Source organism: Acomys minous, assembly GCF_964271855.1.
Source record: "Acomys minous genome assembly, chromosome: 2".
NCBI lineage: Eukaryota > Metazoa > Chordata > Mammalia > Rodentia > Muridae > Acomys > Acomys minous.
The window spans coordinates 131,385,697-131,405,494 of NC_140484.1; the positions used below are offsets into that span (position 1 = coordinate 131,385,697).

General features: G+C 47.0%; 1 protein-coding gene and 1 long non-coding RNA gene across 2 annotated transcripts in view; one reads left to right on the forward strand and one right to left on the reverse strand.

Annotated features, from left to right (window-relative positions):
- LOC311593022 overlaps positions 1-11,886 on the forward strand; it is an 88,414-nt gene extending 76,528 nt beyond the window's left edge. The window contains exons 2-3 of the long non-coding RNA XR_014777570.1: positions 8,806-9,528; positions 9,699-11,886. This is a non-coding gene — a long non-coding RNA (uncharacterized lncRNA). The remainder of the gene's footprint in view (positions 1-8,805; positions 9,529-9,698) is intronic.
- Positions 1-12,223, reverse strand: part of UVRAG (UV radiation resistance associated) — a 260,496-nt gene extending 248,273 nt beyond the window's left edge. Inside the window, exon 1 of the mRNA XM_084773991.1 lies at positions 11,900-12,223. Within this exon, the coding sequence (XP_084630117.1) occupies positions 11,900-12,016 (117 nt within the window). The 5' untranslated portion in view covers positions 12,017-12,223. The remainder of the gene's footprint in view (positions 1-11,899) is intronic.
- Between the last annotated feature and the right edge of the window lie 7,575 nt (positions 12,224-19,798).

The following is a 19,798-nucleotide window of genomic DNA, read 5'->3' on the forward strand; positions in this document are numbered from 1 at the left end:
GACGGAAGTAAAGGGACATTCATGTTGTTAGTAAGAAGCAAAAGTGACACTGGGCCACAGGCCTGGTGTCCCAGATGAGTGCGCCAGGCTTGCCCCCAGACACCCTGCCTCAAAACCTGCGCGGTCCCCTTGGCCTTTCAGGTCTCCTGTGTTCCTCCCAGTTGTAACCAGCCAGCCGCCATGCTCACTGACTGTCTTTCTGGCATCACGGGCATATGGCTCTTCCTCTGACGTCTTTCATTCATTGCCCCGAAGGTATTGCCACAATAGGAAAAGCAGCTTCCTTCTCCTGCCTCTGTATCAACTTCCTCTTCTGAAAATGAAAGTTCAGTTCCTAATATGAAACTTTACACAATTCCTTAAGAAGGCTCAAGGCACTGAGACACATTTAGCTCGCACAAGCTGATCCCAGCCATAGACTACGGCAAGCCAGAACTTGGTGTTTCTAAGACAGAACTTTGATGTCTCTTTTCTTTATTCTTCCTGTTGCATCCTTTTGTTCGCAACTAACCCATGCGCCTTTATGCAGCAAGGTCCTCTTATTTCTCTCACTTGAATCACACTAACCAAGTCTGGAGGCCACAAACTTCCAGTGCCCTCTTCAGTCCAGGAACCCCTCAGCACCCACAAATGTTCTCACCTTCAGAACGCTCTCCTTACATGCTATAACCTAAGAAACCAGAATATTGTAGTATCTCCTAATTATTCATGATTTTCTAGCAACAAGAGGAGGAGGGGTTTTGTTGTTGTTGTTGTTGTTGTTGCATGGCATGCTCCCTCCCTCTCTCTCTTTCTCTCTCTCTCTCTCTCTCTCTCTCTCTCTCTCTCTCTCTCTGTCTACTTGGACTAAACCCAGGAGCTTCATGCAAGCTAGGCAAAGTTTGACCAGTGAGCCACATCCCTAGCCTTGACACTTTGAACTATCAAACCCTGTGTTCTTTGTTTGTAAGTTGACTGACTATAATACCTGGTGGGCAGCTGGATCCTGAAGGGAACCAGAGACCAGGTCTAGAATGTCTCTGAAGGCCTGTGTGTTGATGGCTTGGTCCTCGGCATAGCCCTACTGGGAAGGAAACAAACTTTAAGAGCTGAGATGTAGTGGGAGTCTTGAGGGTATGCGCCCTTGAAGGGACGGTGGGCTCCTGGTCAAGATGGACAGCTTGTGCCACTGTGCTCATGAAGCCCAGGTTATTTCACCATGAGTTAAGCTAACCAGTCATAGACTAGCACCAAAGCCAAACTTTTTCTCTTCATACTCTGATTGTTTTGTGTGGCTTTTTTTTTCTTTATTGTAACAGAAAGCTAATACAAAGAAGAGGTGTTCTGTAAAGGACATATGGTCAACTAACAAAATTGGAACATGAGCCACACAGCGATTCCGCACAAAAAGACCAAGTGTTGATTAGAGAGCTAAAACTTCCTACCCTAACCCCTGACCTTCACGGGAAGCAAGGCTGGGGGCTGAAGCTGTCGTGAGTGGCTAAGTTTAATCAAGCGTGCCTGAAGAACAGAATTACTGTGAACCCCGAGTAGCCTGCGCAGGAGGCTCTGACTGAGCACACGGCCCTGGGAGGGTGGTATACCCAGGAGGTCACACAAGCCCCAGACTTTCCCCATCACAGACCCTGTGACTCTCTCCATTTAGCTCTTGTGCTGTGTGCTGTAATGTGAGTAAGCTGGTTTGTGGCGTTCTGGAGTCTACACCAGACAATACCTGAACCTGGGAATAGGGTGATGAGAGCTCCCTGCTTATAGCTGGAAGGACAGGCGCCCCAAGACTTGAATTGGCCGTAAGTCTTGCAAGAATCAACCCTCAGGCCGGGCGTGGTGGCACATGTGTTTAATCACAGCACTTGGGAGGCAGAGGTAGGTGGATCGCTGTGAGTTCGAGGCCAGCTTGATCTACAAAGTGAGTCCAGGATAGCCAGAACTGTTACACAGAGAAACTATGTCTTAAAAAATAAAATAAAATAAAATAACATAATTAAATAAAAGAATCAACCCTCAACTTACAGGATCGAAGACTATCTCTAGGTGGGCAGTTTCAGAACTGAACCAAAGAGCCAGGCAGACCAGCTGCCGTAGGAGAACGGCTGCGTAGGACAGAGAAAAACCCCTCAGTTAGATCCCAGTCTTATAATCAACCAATCAATCAACTAAGTTTAACACCTAGGAATGGCAGCAAAGGCCTGTAACCCTTGTACTCTGATGACTGAGACATGAGGACTCATAGAACTCGAGGCCACTCTAAACTAGGCCAGACTAGGCAAAAAAAAAAAAAAAAAAAAAAAAAAAAAAAAAAAAAGAGTCCCTATCTAAACAAAAACAAACAAACAAAAACAAAAAAAAAGGACGAGATGGTTCTTGCCATGGAGGCTGATGACCCAAATCCAATCCCCAGGATCCATACAGTGGAAGAAGAAAAGTGACTCTCAAGAGTGGTCCTATGACCACCACATATGCCCGCAGGATAAATGAATATGTAATTTAAATATGTATCTTTAAGAAGGAAAAGAAGTTCTGCAGTTCTGCAATCAAGTAACTAGCTGGTGTCTTCTGGCGGGGATAAATTAACTACTCCAGAGTAGAGAGGCAGCTGGCTCTTCATTTTCCTATTTGTCCTGAAAATCTTCCACACAGAATAAACTCCATTTAGTCTCTCTATGAAAAGAAGCCTAAATACCTTCCTGTGCGTACAGCCACACAGCAGTAAGAAGTGTGGTCCTGGAAGCTATCTCAACCTTTCATGGATGCCCACAGCCCACCTGCCTGCTACGCGTTAGTCTGTCAGAACTGAAAGGCTGGCTGCTCATGCACCGGGAAGCTAACTTTTCGCAGTAACAGCATTCCCAGGGACTTTCCTCTTTTCAAAAGGGGCAAAATTGTAAACGTTCCTTGTAAGTCTAAATAAGAGCATTTTCACTTTGAAGACTTTTAAAAGGTTTTCTAGATTAGCTCTCCTACAAAGAATGTTTGGAATTGAGGAAGGAAATAATCCATATCCTTTCAGAGGCACAGTCAGGCTGGCGGAGTGTGCAAGGTGAGCACATTCACTTCACAAAGACGTATGGATGAAAGCCACTGGATCAGTCTTTCCTACTCAGGACTCAGAACTGACTTCACCAGCGGCTGGTATAAACACACTGAACTACTTAAGAGTTCAAAGTCAAATGCTTAGTCACAGAAACTACAGTCATGGTAAAGGTCACCAAGTTTTTCATTGAAAAACATAAATCAGAAGCCCAATTCCCAATTTCCTTTATTCTCTTTTTTCCTTATTCAAGAACCTATGGACTAAAACCAAAAGTAGCCACTACTTTCAGCTGCCTGATATATCCTGCTGTTTTAAAAGGTCTGGCCATGTCTTTTAGGATATCCTAAACACCGGAACAGGAAGAAAAGCTACCCATCCCCCATGGGTCATTGAGTGCTGTGGTCTAGTGCTCAACTGAGGGTGACTTATGTCAGCCTTGACAAACACACTTGGCTAGTTTTCATTTTTTAACAAATATCTAAAAACATCACTAGTGTCTAGAGCAAGCAGTGCTAAACATTACACAGAACCAAACTGCTGGCGTGGAGAAAAACCACAGTCACCAGATGTTTGTTGTTTCCGAAACTTAAGGAGGCAGAGAATTCATTGTTCCCAAGAATATTCAAAATATTCAAAAAGGGACGGTTTTGGTAAAGCAGACACAAGTCCGAAGACCAGCCCTGGAGTCCAGGGGCCATGCTAACATCGCCTTGTTCCACACCTTGAGTGGGGCAGCAGCAGAGGCAGCGTGTACAGCCCTGCCCTTGAAGAGAGGCTTAAGGCAATGCCACCACCCCATTTTGGTTCCAGCCTAAAGACAAAGATGAGGGGTGGACGGGGTCCCCTGTACCAAGTCAGAACTCAGAGAGGAGTTACAGAAACAGGTGCTCAGCGCACACAGACCTGCTTAGAAGACCCGGTGCTGAAGAGTCAGGTGATCTCTACAGATCTGTTAAACAGTTCCCGAGTTCTTTGCAGCACATTCCAGGCCTGGCAAATAGTTTTGCCTCTGAGACATCAGATTCTTTATATCTGTAAAATTCCATTATTCCAAAACTTGAGTTTCCACCTTAAGAGTGAGATGGAAAACCATATTAACTACAAACTAAAAGAGGAAAGAGGCTGGGGAGATAGCATAGTAGTTAAGAGCAATTATTCATGCAGAAAAAATAAATTGCTCTGGTGGTATAAGAAAGTACCATTAAACCTGAAGCATACAACTGCAATTTTTTGTTTTTGTTTTTGTTTTCTGTTTTTTTGTTCTTGTTTTTCAAGACAGGGTTTCTCTGTGTAGCCCTGGCTGTCCTGGACTCACTTTGTAGACCAGGCTGGCCTCGAACTCACAGAGCTCTCCTTGCCTCTTCTCCCCTGAGGAACTGCCAACATTTCAACCCATATTTAAAAAATAGATTTGTCTTTAATTTTTCTAAACTAACTCCAAGTTCATTACTATACACACACGGTACACTAAAAATGACCCTGATTTCTTGTTTGCCACAGCAGAAGTAAATCTTGGCTTGCAGGTGGAATCACACAGTGGATTAAAAATACATATCTGGTAGCCAGGCACAGTGGCACACGCCTGTAATCTCCCAGCACTCTGGGAGGCAGAGGCAGGTGGATTTCTGTGAGTTCGAGGCCACCCTGGTATACAAAGTGAATCCAGGACAGCCAAGGCTACACACACACACACACACACACACACACACACACAAAATAATAATAATAAAATTTTTTAAAAACCTGCCTGGGGAACACAAAACAAAACAAAACACATCTGTGGCCCAACATACATGCCTTTAAGCCCAGCACTTGGGCAGCAGAGGCAGGTGAGTCTCGGCATTCAAGGCCAGCCTGGTCTACATAGCGAGTTCCAGAACTGACAGGGCTACATAGACAGACACTGTCTTAAAAACAAACAAATAAAAGTGAAATGCACATTTGGAAACTGCGAAGACGTAAATTTTGTCATTTTACACACACTTCAGCCTCAACTTTCAATTCTGCTCTATTTCCAGTCGGTTTCACTTCTAGATTTTCTACCCCAGAACTAAGAACTGAGATCCTGTGAAGAAAATAAGAACATAGCTTTTTCCTTCCAAAGAAAAACTAAACATTTTCACAGGAAGAACAAAGAAATAGCAACGAAGAGCCGACTTGAGTTCTTGATGGCACTTTGTCATACAGAATGACTTTAGAGACAGGACCCGCACAAAGCCTCCTCGTGGTTTTACTACAGAGCCATCCCTGCTCAGGAGGTGCCGGGCCTTTACTTTACAGACACAACTATAGATTGCATTTCTTTCCTTTGAGTCAAAAAGGACTGATAAATACTTATGGACAGAAGAAGAGTACAGGGTGGAGCGCTGTGCTACTCTAGGCATCTGTTCTCAGTATGACCCGGCTGTCCCCTGTGCCTGCCCTGGCCTGACCAATGACAGATTCAAAAAACATAGACTGGACTTAAGAAGCAAGTATATATAGCCAAGGACGGTGGTATATAGCTCTAATCCCCGCACTTGGGAAGCAGAGGCAGGTGGATTTCTATGAGTTCAAGGCCAGCCTGGGCTTTATAGTGAGAAAGAAAAAAAGAAAGAAAGAAGGAAGGAAAGCGAGAGAGAAGAGGACATGATAATCACAAGCATGTGAGGGGGCCATGAACAAACCACTGGCAACATCATTAAACATTCTGCCTGCTTCTGTCATTGGTGACAGTATGTTTCAGTCCTGTTCAATCGACTTCCTCTCTGTAAGCTAGTAAATTCTTTAAGAGAAGTCACAGAAGTAACAAAATACTGGGTTACTACTACATAAGCAACATGTTGTTAGGGGCAGATGCTGTTGGAGTTAAATATAAAAATATTTAAATCTTCTCATCAGAACCCTACAGAGTGAGTAGCTACAATAAACGGGAACTGGTACCAGAGAAGGACAGTCCTTAAGTGGATGTTCCCTGTGACTTTTAAGGAAGTTACCTAAACCGGGTGCACACCTTTAATCACAGCACTGGGGAGGCAGAGGCAGGTGGATCTCTATGAATTCCAGGCCAGCCTGGTCTACAAAGTGAGTCCAGGAAAGCCAAGGCTACACAGAGAGACCCTGTCTCAAAAAAGAAAGAAAATCACATAGACCCTAAAATCCTTATCGGTAAACGGATTGAAATATGCACTGAGACACTGCAGGTAATGTACGTAAGACATTCTGTTCTCACAGGGTGAGGAAGCAAAAGTCCCCGCTCCTTAAGTGTGGCCTCCACAGAGGGACTTGGTCCCAAGGAACACAGTAGGGAGGAGAGGGTAGCAAAAGCACGCTTCCAGCAGAGGCCCTGGTGAGCACTGCCTGCTGTGGTGATGCCTGAGGTAAGCACTGCCTGCTATGGTGGTGCCTATGGTGAGCACTGCCTGCTGTGGTGATGCCTGTGGTGAGCACTGCCTGCTGTGCTGATGCCTGAGGTGAGAACTGCATGCTATAGTGATGTTCATGGTGAGCATTGCCTGCTGTGGTGATGCCCATGGTGAGCACTGCCTACTGTAGTGATGCCCGTGGTGAACACTGCCTGCTGTGGTGATGCCCGTGGTGAGCACTGCCTGCTGTGGTGATGCCTGTGGTGAGCACTGCCTACTGTGGTGATGCCCATGGTGAACATTGCCTGCTGTGGTGATGCCCGTGGTGAACACTGCCTGCTGTGGTGATGCCCGTGGTGAGCACTGCCTGCTGTGGTGATGCCCGTGGTGAATACTGCCTGCTGTGGTGATGCCCGTGGTGAGCACTGCCTGCTGTGGTGATGCCCGTGGTGAGCACTGCCTGCTGTGGTGATGCCCGTGGTGAGCACTGCCTGCTGTGGTGATGCCCGTGGTGAGCACTGCCTGCTGTGGTGATGCCCGTGGTGAACACTGCCTGCTGTGGTGATGCCCGTGGTGAGCACTGCCTGCTGTGGTGATGCCCATGGTGAGCACTGCCTGCTGTGGTGATGCCCGTGGTGAGCACTGCCTGCTGTGGTGATGCCCATGGTGAGCACTGCCTGCTGTGGTGATGCCCGTGGTGAGCACTGCCTGCTGTGGTGATGCCCGTGGTGAGCACTGCCTGCTGTGGTGATGCCCATGGTGAGCACTGCCTGCTGTGGTGATGCCCGTGGTGGTGAGCACTGCCTGCTCACTACCTGTGGTGATGCACAGTGAATACTGATCCTGGTCTTCAACCCTCACACACAGCACTTTACCTCCTAATTTCCCCAGCAAGGAGAATCCCAAAAGGGAAATCTTCCTTTCTGGTTTGGGTATTTGACCATGGTTCCTGCTCAAGACCATTTCATGGAAGCATTTCTAGTCCAGTCCAGCTTGGCAGGCTCCTGGATAGTAGAACTACCAGCCCTTCACGTCAGGAAAGGAACTGGGGACTGAGTTAGTCACTGATGGTGTCTTCATAACCATCTCAGAAAACCTGAGGGTGGGCACCGTGAGGACATGGAAGCTCCCAGCCACCCCTTTCCTACATCTGTCTCTTCCATCTGGCTGTTCCCCATCTCCTTTACAATAAACCAGTAAACTGAAAGGTTTCCTGGCCTTGTGAGCCAGTTCTAGCAGATGATCAAAACCTAGGGGGTTGTAAATACCTCAGTTTACAGTCAACTGGGCAGAAGTTCTGGAAGGTCCAGGTTTGAGAGCGGCATCTGCAGGGTCAGGAAGCAGGGCTGAGCCTTGGCCCGGAGGACTAGGATACTAGCTCCAGGAAGATAGTGCCACAATTTATTATAGGTCACAATATTGGCACCCACTGGAGACTACATGGTTCTGGTGGAAATTCCCACTCTTGGGATCAGAAATGCAATGTTGGGGGCAAGGAGGGGAAGGGACGGAAGCTTTTACACCCCTAATACCTCAGCTGGGGAGGACCAAAGTTCAAATCCATGGAGATAAATAGTTTAGAAGTGGATGCATCTGTTACAATAAAATGGGACTTCACTCTTAAACCTTGCTCTTAAAAACTCACAGCTCCAATGTGACCATGAAGAGCAATTCATACTAATCCCAGTACAGGGACATCCTGCAAACTCCCTGACTGGCATCAGAACGGCTGAGGGCATAAAAAAAAAAAGGAAAGTGTAAGAAACTGCTATGTTCCCTAACTAACACAGAGACAGGAGCACACACACAAAGATGAGATTAATAATAGGAGTAGGCCGGATAGTGGTGGCGCACGCCTTTAATCCCAGCACTCAGGAGGCAGAGGCAGGCAGTTAGCTGTGAGTTCAAGGCCAGCCTAGTGCACAAAGTGAGTATAGGATAGCCAGGGCTGTACCTGTCTCAAAAAATAAAACAAAACAAAAACAAAATAATAATAATAGTAATAGAAATAATAATAATAATAATAATAATAATAATAATAATAATAATAGCTCTAACTCACTTCTCTCAAAAACAAACAACAACAACAAAAACAAAAGAAAAAAGATTCTTCAAGACTATAAAAATCAAGCACAATAATTAGAAAAGTGAATTCTAAGGACACAAGCACTTCACAGAAGAAATTAAAGTAGCAAAAAAACATATGCAATGATATTAAAATTTATAAGGTTGGGCAGGAAAACTGAGACCATGTGCTTGATATACTGTCCAATATGCAATAAATGAAGTTACAGACTCTTAGAAAATGCACTTACAAATACACACGGCCACTCGCTCGCTTTGGTTTCTTTCTTTCTTTCTTTCTTTCTTTCTTTCTTTCTTTCTTTTTTTCTTTTTCTTTTTTTTTTTTTTTTTTTTTTTTTTTAGTTTTTCAAGACCGGGTTTCTCTAGGTAACAGCTCTGGCTATCCTGGACTTGCTCTATAGGCCAGGCTGGCCTTGAACTCACAAAGATCTGCCTGCCTCTGCCTCCCAAGTGCTGGGATTAAAGGCGTGCACTACCACTACCTGGCTTATGTTTTTTTTTTTTAATGTTTTGTTTTCTTTATTTTTTAATTTTATGTACATTGGTATTTTACTTGCATGTATGTTTGTGTGAGGGTATCAAGTCCCTTGGAACTGAGGTTACAGACAGTTATAAGCTGCCATGTGGGAGCTGGGAATTGAACCCAGGTCCTATGGAAGAGTAGCCAGTGCTCTTAACCACTGAGCCATCTCTCCAGCCATCCTTTTATGAATTCTTAAAGAAACATGTGACATCCAAAAAAAGGGTAACAACATAATCGCTAAAAACTTCTAAAAATGTCTGCATTCCAAGTATCTGGGAATGTGGCTAGGAAGCTTTAAAGGAGGGAACAGCTTCTCTCAGTTAAGCTTAATATTAAGGACATAGTAAATGTCTCAAAAAAAAAAAGTTTTATAAACCCAAGGGAGTACAGCGTGATCCCTTTTGGATGAGCCTACACTGATTCACTAGATAACGACAAACAACAGCCAAAACTAAAAGAGCAACGTATCTTCAAAGTGTATGATGACTTCTTGCTTAACTGACAGAGATGATCTGGAAGCAAAAATGACTAAAGAGCCGGGCGTGGTGGCGCACGCCTTTAATCCCAGCACTTGGGAGGCAGAGGCAGGCGGATCGCTGTGAGTTCGAGGCCAGCCTGGTCTACAAAGCGAGTCCAGGACAGCCAAGGCTACACAGAGAGACTCTGTCTCGAAAAACCAAAAAAAAAAAAAAAAATGACTAAAGATCTATAGTACAGATCACATGGAGCCAGTGGAGGGGTAAGGGGGCCATAGCTAGGACTCAGCCATGAAAAGGCATAGTGGCACAGACCAGTAGTCCCAGCCAGGGGCAGTCATGCATGACTATAATCCCAGCATCTTGAGAGGCACAGACAAGTGTTAATCTGTGAGTTCAAGGCCCACAGTTCCAAGATACCCAAGGGCTACATAGTGAGACCCTGATAAAAATGATAATAGTGAATTAAATTAAAAGTTAAAAGAACTGGGTGTGATGGCCCACGCCTTTAATCGATGTGAGTTTGAGACCAGCCTGCTGTACAAAGTGAGTGCAGGACAGCCAAGGCTACACAGAGAAACTCTATCTCGAAAAAAATAAATAAATAAAAATAAAAATAAATAAAAAGAGACAAACTATACATCTTATACATAATTTTGTGGGCTTTCTTGGGCAAATCCAAATCTTTTCTAGAAACAGATAAGGTGGACAGTGGGCAATACTAACAACACTTGTGTTATATGGTAAATTAGTATATTAATCAACAAAATGCTTATTTTAAAATGTAACTGTTTCCCCAAGCCTGAGCATTTTGAATTAGAAAACTGAATTAATATTAACTACAGAAGGAACGCGTTTTGTTACACGGGCTACCTAGCAGTTCAAGGATGGATGACACTCCCAGAATACTGTAACTAGCACGCCAAGGGCTCATGCAACATGGAGCTGTACACTCAGGCCACGAGACACCAATCCAGAAACTCGACAAACACTAGCGAATGGAATCAAACTGAGTCCACGGGCAGTTTACTTGGCTTATTCCCCCTAGTGTTAAACTGTGAACTGTTATTAATAGAACAGGCTCTATATGGCAAATGATGTTTTCTCTCCCCCAACTGCACATGTTCTCAAAGCTCCCCTAAACTGTGCCCATCTAGATCCCCGATTTCTCCAGGCTGCTTCAAACAGTACCCACTTACTGCTTCTCCCAGCAGCAGGGCCCTCACACTCCACCTCCCACACGTACAAAAATTCCTATTAAGGCCCAATCCACAGACTACTCTCCCAGACACGCTCTCATCGTCGCCCACGACCTCGAAATGCAATCCAAGTCTCACTCCCTTCCAGCTCCTAATATTCTCCACAAACTCCCTGCCCAGTGGCACTACAGAACCAGGACACATGCCTTCTGGTCTTTAAGATCGTCTCCTACCGCGCTGCCTTGCTTCTGCAATTAATGCTACTTCCCTGCTCATAGGTGACCGAGCTGCCGGGTTGGGGGCACGGGGGGAGGGGGGGAAATGTGTGTGCAGCATTTCTCTTCCCTTTACATTCCGATCCACTCCATGCTTGGTCCTTTCTCCCATAGTCTCTGAACTCCTGTGTGGCTGCTCCTTCCTGTCACCGGCAAGGATGGAAAGTTACAGGAAGAGTCTGAGGGAGTTTGCTCTGTCCTGTGGAGTACTTGCTCACAGTCTAACGCAAACTACGCTGATGCACAGGCTGGAGTCAGACTCTATTCGGAAACCCAACCCCACCGGTAATGCCAACAGGAAGGCAGTAGACGAAGCCTGTTTCTAAAACTGAAAACACCAGGATAAGAGAAAGAGCTATTTCATGGAGTTGTGAGGCTTCAATGAGCAGTTTACACAGACCAGCACCGTAACATGACTGACAGTTTCTCCAGGTCCTCTTCAATCAATGCTAAGGTTCCTGCAGAGTCTCCCCTGAGGGATTGAGGGAGGGCAGTGGAAGATGTACTCTACAGATAGGCGGGTGTTGCCAAGAATTTTGTCAGGTCCCCAAAGTCCGTGTTCTCTCATTCTTATCCCCCTACAACGTGAGATACAAGACATGAATATATACTTTAAATCTCCTTCCAGACGCTCACCCAAGAGAGGTTCTGAGATCGGAAAGGAAACCCCAAAGTCCCAAATACCTCCCTCAGGAGAAGCAGAAAGAAGCACCCCCGCAACGCTAGGAGTAAGTGCAGAAACCTCTGCGCCGGAGCGAAAGGGAAAGCGCCACAGCGGACGGCGGGGCACGGGGCTCCCCAGCGCCTGCCTTCCTGGAAGGATGCGGGGGTCCGAGCGCGGGAACGCCCGGCTACTCCGGCCCAGGACGCGGGGTCCTCCTCCTGTCAGCTCTCCTCAGCCCCGCGAGCCCCGCCAACCTTCCCTCCCGGCCTTCTCCGCACCCCGGCTCGCGGTCGGCTCACCTGCTGGGACGGCAGCTCCACATGCAGGGCCCGCGCTGGGGCACCCGGCGTCAGCGCGGTGGACGGGCCCGAGGGTGGCAGGGGCACCGGGCCCCCGAGCGAGGCGCAGGAGCTCATCTGGACCGCTGAGCCGCCGGGCGGCCAGGTGGGCAGTCCTCCCGCATCGGCCGCCGCCTCCCGAGCCGCGATTCGCCGAGCCCCTGCAGCCTAGAAGCCGGCCACGGGAGAGCCCCGGCAGCTCCGCGCCCGCGCTGGTCACCGCCGCTGGCTAAGGAAGAGCCATATTACCGCAGTGCAACCCCTCCACCCCGCCGGGAGCTGGCGTGCTCATTGGTTCCCTTCCTGAGAGGGCGGGACCAGGCGGCGGCCAAGCGGTACGCTATTGGGCCGGGGGTCCGTCCGTCGCCGGCCAAATGTCTAGGGGCGGAGGAACTCTAGGATAGCCTCAATTGCGTCTGTCAAACCCGAGAGAAACCTGGGGCGTTACTTCTTTTTGCTTCAGCCTAATTGGTCTTTTCACTATTGAGGGGTGGGGTTTCTAAGTGGAGCCTCACGGGCCATTGCTCTAGAGCGCTGTCAGTTGCCGGTGAATGAAGGCCGGCGTCTTGATTAGGTAGAGCGCGCGCCTGGGCTCTGGAGTCACGTGCAGAAGTCTGGAGAGTCACCTGATTAGTGAGAGTCAGTCTTTTAAGCCACTTCCGCCCTAACCTAGTTGCCATGGTAACAGAGCTTCCAGTTGGAGGGCGGGGATGGGCTTGGCTCCAGCTGAGTCCGGACGGACGGTCTGTCTTCCCGAAGTGTTTTCATCATCCACAAACAAAAGAAGCGATCACGAAAACCAGAGATCCATGGAGCAGTCCACCAGCTCTTCCATAATCGACTGAGAGCCGCAAGTCCACGCCCCTTCCAGCTTCCATAACAGTAAGCTTAGCCAAGAATGGCAGCCACCCAAAAGACTGTCTAACCTCTTCGGGTGGGATGCTTATAGTCTGCCTAGAAAGCCTTTACTGCTTGTGACTAATGCTTGCTTAGCCATCATATTTCAGCTGGGGCAGGAGTCCTTTCTTCCAAAAGACTAAGTTCACCTCTCTGGGACTCTGAATTAGACAACTTGCGTCTACTACCACCGTCCGGTTTATTCTGTTGTGTTGTCTTTGTTTATTTGTTTGTTTGCTTTGCGGTGGGGTGGGGGTGGGTATTGAGACATAGTTGGCCTGCTACTCAGCTCCTAGCTCAGTCTGCCTCAGCTCCCCAAGTGCTGGGATTACAGGCGTGTGTCACCACATCGGCCTCCACTTTGTCTTTTTAATAGGCGTTTAATGCACACAGCAGCTACTTTGGCTCCCCGAACACAAACACTAGCACGTGAATTCCTAAACCAAAGGACCTTTTCTGATTATCTCTAGTTCATCCCCATTGCCTGCCGAAAATAAGGAAATGGAGATGAAGATACGGCTCAAACACCCTCCCTTGCCCGAAGATTTCTTTGATCATAATAGAAGCTTATAGCCATTGCTTCTATAAGAAGCAGTAAGGTGTAGCCTATGACCATATAGTGAGGGAGGAGGTCCATCTCGGTCATAGACCTAGGGGAGGGGAATAGGGTGAAAGCGGGAGGGAGGGAGGAATGGGAGGATACAAGTGATGGGATGGCAGTTGAGTTGTAATCTGAATAAATTAATAAACATTTTTAAAAAGCAGTGAGTCATTTTGCAGGATATTGATTCCCCCCTCCCCCACACTTTAGACTGTGAATTTCTCTACCACCTGGACTGCTATAGCAGAAAGAGCACAGTGTTCAGAGAGAAAGCAGGCAGTTTGAGAGTCTGACTGCCACCTTCTAGGTATGTCGCTGAGCAGGTCAGCTCCCCACTCTGTATTCATGTGTAGCAGAATAGTAGTAGTGTCACTGTGGTGGCGTGGTAGGCCAATATGTGTACCCATGGACACCCTACCATATAATGGATGGATTCAAATCTTTTTTTGTTTTGTTTTATTTTTGTTTTTCAAGACAGGGTCTCTCTGTGTAGATCAGGCTGGTTTAGAACTCACAGCAATCTGCCTGCCTCTGCCTCCCAAGTACTGGGATTAAAGGTGTGCACCACCACCGCCCGGCCTCAAATCTTTTACTGAGTGGGAGAGAGTATAGCTCAGTGGTTGAGTAGATGCTTAGTTTTCACCAGGCCTTGGGTTCAATCCCTAGCACCATTTAAAAAAGAAAAAAAAGTGGATCACTGTGAGTTCGAGGGCAGCCTGTCTACAAAGCGAGTCGAGCCGAGGACAGCCAAGGCTACACAAGAAAAACCCCTGTCTCGAAAACAAAACAAAACAAAACAAAAAAGATGTGAAAAATTTTAAAAAAAAATAAAAGATGTGTAGCCTAGCACTGTGGAACATGCCTTTAATCCCAGCACTCAAGAGGCAGAGCAAGGCCAACTTGCTCTATAGATTGAGTTCCAGGACAGCCAGGGCTACAAAGAGAAACCCTGTCGTGAATAACCAATAAATAAATAAATAAGTGTGTACATGTTTGTGTATGTGGACACATGTCTGTGTGTACAGGTGTGTGTGTGTGCGTGCGTGCGTGTGTGGGGGGGTGCGCATGGAGAGGTCAGAAGTCCACCTCAAGTATTGTTCCTCAGGAGCCATCCACTTTATTTTTTGAGACCGGGTCTCTCGTTAGCACGGAGCTTATCAAGCTGTGCAGGGTATAGCCAGTGAGTCCTATGGATCCCCCTGTCTCTGCCTCCCTAGCCCTGGGCTTAGAGATGTGCACTGACAGTGCCCAGATTTTTTATTAAGACACTGGGAATTGAGGAGCTCAAGTCTTTGTGGTTGGACAGTGAATACTTTAGCAACTGAGCCACCTCCCCCTACTTAAAATAAAAGGTAAGCATTCTAACTTTCAGGGGGAAATGGGCTGCCTCTGGACTGAGAAATGAATTGCTGCGACTAGAGTCTGAAACATTGAGCGGTTCCTCATAGCTGTAACCTCAGGGTGGGGTCAGGTGTCTGTTGAGAAGCCAGTAGTTGGGGAATTCCAAGTTGTACCTAATTCAACCCACGCAGGGCCAAGTTCCAGTGGAATTTCACAGAAAACAGAGTTCTGCGTCTAAGCTGTGCCTGTTTGCCAAGGTTGCCATATCAAATTACCACAGATTTGGGAGCTGAAAACAACAGAGATGTCTTCTCCCGCAGTGTAGAGTGCCCTCAGCCGTCGCTCACTTGTCCAGCCTCCAGCCTCCAGCCTCCGTGGCTCTGACGTCCTTGGCTGCGTAACTGCAGTCTTAGGCTTCTCCTGACCTTCTCCGGTCTTCCTGGGTCCTCTTCATTTGACATTGACATTTGACATTGAATTTCACACCTGTTCACACTTCATTTTAAGAGCCTTTGTTAAGTGCCATCTGCAGAGCCAGGCTGGGTGCCTATGTCTGTAATAGCACTCAGTCATGGGGGGACTACACAGTGGGGTTCAGGCCAGCGTGGGCTACAGTAGAAGGCCCTATCTCAAAATAAAATAAAATAAAATAAAATAAAATAAAAGAGAGAAGAAGGAAAAGGGAAGGGAGAAGGAAAGAAAAAAATACATATGTAAATATCTTTTTTTCCCCAAAATGGTAATAATCACAGGTTCAAATGATTTGAATACCTGGGCCACCATTCGGCCTATAACAGAAGTTAAGAAAAGTGAGCTTATAGGCCCGTGACATGGCTCACCAGGAAAAAGTGCCTCCTGCCAAGCCTGAGGAACTGAGCTCTATCCCTGGCATCCACAAGGCAGAGGGCAAGGACTCACTTCCAGAAGTTGTGCCCTGACTTGCAGGTAGACCCCCTATAGCACATAGGAGCCCACATACATAAACATACACACATATAAAAACATGCAAAAAGAAGCCAGGCGTGGTGGTGCACGCCTTTAATCCCAGCACTCAGGAGGCAGAGGCAGGTGGATCACTGTGAGTTCGAGGCCAGCCTGGACTACAAAATGAGTCCAGGACAGTCAAGGCTACACAGAGAAACCCTGTCTTGAAAAACAAAAAAAACAGGGCTGGAGAGATGGCTCAGTGGTTAAGAGCACTGACTGCTCTTCAGGAGGTCCTGAGTTCAATTCCCAGCAACCACATGGTGGCTCACAACCATCTATAATGTGATCTGATGCATACTGTATACATAATAAATAAATCTTTTAAAAAAGAAAAACAAACAAAAAAACAAACAAACAAATAAAAAAACATGCAAAAAGAAAAATGGGCCTAGAGCGAGGACATCGAATCGTTCCGTCTTCCTTTGGGGGTCACGTCTTTCATCTAACTTTATTACTTTATTCACTCAACAAATGCCCAGAGAGCTTCTCTGCTAGGTGCCGGGAAATCCGTCCATCCCCTGGCCAGCTCTAGGAATAAAGGTCTGATAAGTGCAGAGTGACAGCCTGACCCCCTCAGTACCCGCCCTGAGCTCCTACTTATAAACCTAGTTATGTTACATAAACACGGTTTTGTTTTAATACCGGGGTGGGGGTGGGGCGTGGAGCTGCTTCACACTGTCCACCAGCAGCCGACCATTTGCCACATGCAGAGGGCCATGGTCTTTGCCAGGTGAGGATAGTTGATTTCTGGGCACTCCAGAGAGGGAATACACACCAAAGCACAGAGAGGGACAGGCTCTGAGAAAGCAGAATGCAGCTGCTGCTTCTCCAAGTTACCATCTTGGCGGTTTGGTGAGAGGTTGGAGATACTCTGACTCTGAAGATTGGACTTTCCCTGTGGAACCCGGCAGCCCTAGCCAGCAGGAAGTAGTCTAAAGAGACAAGTGCTGCTCCTTTCCCTCTAACCTTCTTTCTCTCCTACCCGGTGTTGGAAGGGCTGGGGTAGAGAAGGGTGGTAGAGGCATAAGAAATAGATACAAATAAATACAAACAAAATAGGTACAAATACACGCCGACAAGGACTCGCGCTACTTCCAATACTGAGTGGAGCTCGAGGGCGGCGGCCCCCAGACAGACTCCAGAGTGGAGGGGGCATCTACAGCAGAGTCCATTCTCCCCACAAGCTTTCCCTGGGGGTTCAGCTCCTCACAGGCTGCCTGCTGGATACCAGAAACGCATACCTCAAATACAGGACCCATCTCGGACGCTTCCGCCCACTAGTGGGAAACTCAGCCCGCTGCTTGCAAAGTATTCAAGAAAATGTATATTAACTACAGCGTGCAGTGTCTTGGAAATACACATCTATGATTATTTTCATATATGCTGTTTTATTCTAAAGCATCTGGTATTCTTCAGAACTTAGTCTATAATGTGGCCATTTCAACTTAAAAAAAATAATAAATTGCTTAAAATTATATTTATGCAGCCCTGTGTGTGTTTCCCAGAGAAACATGTAGCTAAGTTAGTGGTTTTCAGCTTTCCTAACGCTTCCTTTAACACAGTTCCTCATATTGTGCCGAGCCCCAACCATAAAATTATTTTCATAACTGTAGTTTTGCTTCTGTTATAAATTGTAATGTAAATATCTGATATGTAGGATAACTGATATGCGACTCCTGGGAAAGGGGCATGACCCACAGGTTGAGAATCACCGGTCTAAGTGTAGAGAGTGCGGATGATAAAGTGGCCCGGTACAGCACACATGCGATGGCAGGAAAGTTGAAGGTCAGAGGAAACTGCCTCAGTGACTCTTCAGAGGCAGAGGGAAGGTCAGAGCTCACTTGAAAAGGTGGGTTGTTTTTGTTTTTGTCTTCTTAAGATTTATGTTTCATGTTTTGTTTTGTTTTGTTTTGTTTTGTTTTGTTTTGAGACAGGGCTTGTCTGTGTTGCCTTGGCTGTCTGTCCTGCACTCGCTTTGTAGGCCAGGCTGGCCTCAAACTCCCAGAAATCCACCTGCCTCTGTCTCCCTGAATGCTGGCATTACAGGCATGCGCCACCACAATTTGGCTGACTTGAGAAGTTTTAAAGCATGATGTCTTGCTACTTTTTATTGCTGTGCTAAAATACTATGATTGTTCTTTTTTTTTTTTCTTAAGATTTATTTATTCATTACTTATACAATATCCTGCCTGCATGTATGCCAGAAGGCCAGAAGAGGGCACCAGATCTCATTACAGATGGTTGTGAGCCACCATGTGGTTGCTAGGAATTATACTAAGGACCTCTGGGAGAGCAGACAGTGCTCTTAACCACTGAGCCACCTCTCCAGCCCAATAAAACACTATGTACAAAGCAACTATAAAAGAAAGCACTTAGCCTGGCTGTGGTGGCGCACGCCTTTAATCCCAGCACTCAGGAGGCAGAGGCAGGTGGATCTCTGTGAGTTCGAGGCCAGCCTGGTCTACAATGCGAGTCCAGAACAGTCAAGGCTACACAGAGAAACCCTGTCTCAAAAAACAAAAAAATAAAAAAAATAAAAAGAAAGCACTTAAGTCAAGTGTGGTGGCATATGCCTTTGACCTCAGCACTCGGGAGGCAGAGGCAGGCAGATAGCTGTGGCTTTGAGGCCAGCCTGGTCTACACAGAGAAACCCTCCCTGTCTCAAAAAAAAAAAACAAAACAAAGCAGAACAAAAACAAAAAACAAAAGCACTTATCTGGGCTTACAGTTTCAGAGGGAGCAAAGGAACAGCTGAGAGCTCACATCTTGATTCACAACCACAGGCAGAGAAACAATGGAAATGCCACAGATTTTTTAAAACCTCTAAGCCCATAGTCTCCCCGCCCCCGCCCCTGCCCCTCCCTGTGACACACCTCCCCCAGCAAGGCCAGAGCCCTAACCCTTCCCATACAGCCCCACAACTGAGGACCAAGTATTCGACTGTGTGAGCCTGTGGAGGCATTCTCATGCAAACGAAACTTAGTCAAGTTGATTTATCCCCTCTTCCCAACAGAGCCTCCTCTATCCATTCACTTGTTCAACCAGAGGCCCATCAGACCTTTACCAGGTATCCAGCCTGAGACACACACACACACACAAACACACACACACACACACACACACACTTAAGAAAATGATGCCGGGGCCTGACGTGATGATGGCTCAGTGGTTAAGAGCATTGCCTGCTCTTCCAGAGGACCTGAGTTCAATTCCCAGATTCCACACAGCACCCACATAGCAGCTCACAACTGTCTGTAACTCCAGTTCCAGGGGGATCTGGCACCTTCACATAGACACACATGCAAGCACAACACCAATGCACATAAAATTAAAAAAAGAAAAAGAAAAAAGTAAAAGAAATAAAAGAAAATGATGCCAATAGCATCCCTGGAAGGGAGAGGTCCTCGCTCACTTCAGTCCTCAGTGCTGAGTGTAATCACTGAAATGCCGCATGAAATACAACACAAGCACATGAAGGGAACTTCCTAACAGTGGGGTGCTGTCCAGGAAGGAGCGCGCAGACAGAGCTACGGTGAACAAAGGCGCACCTCAGAGGACCTGGCTGGGTCAGCAGTGTTCAGCTGAAGCAAAGGCTGCAAGGAGAGCATCAGGCCAGAAGGCCAGAGGAAGATGACAGGGACAGGGCCAGGAACCTGATTACCTGGCTGAAGAACTTACTTTGCTTATGGGTGACAGGAAGTCACTTTCAGGATGATGGCTAGATAGCCCTGGAGAGGCAGCTTGGATGGTGGCAGAATGAGACAAGCAGGAGGTTTGCGCTAGACCAAGTTAAAATTGGGAAACCGAAAGGCAGATCCCTGAGGAGCCTGTACACCCAGGCGACCTGAAAAGCAGGTCCCTGGATGGCATTTCTCCTCTCCTCCCTTCCAATCACATTTATGAAAAGCCTTTCTGGATCTGAACCTCCCCTGGGCTCCCCCATGGCTGCCTAGCACATCTATATAGTTATATTTATGTGTCCAGATATACTGGGTCAGGTGAGTCAGTCAGCTTGACTCTGTGTAAACCTCTGT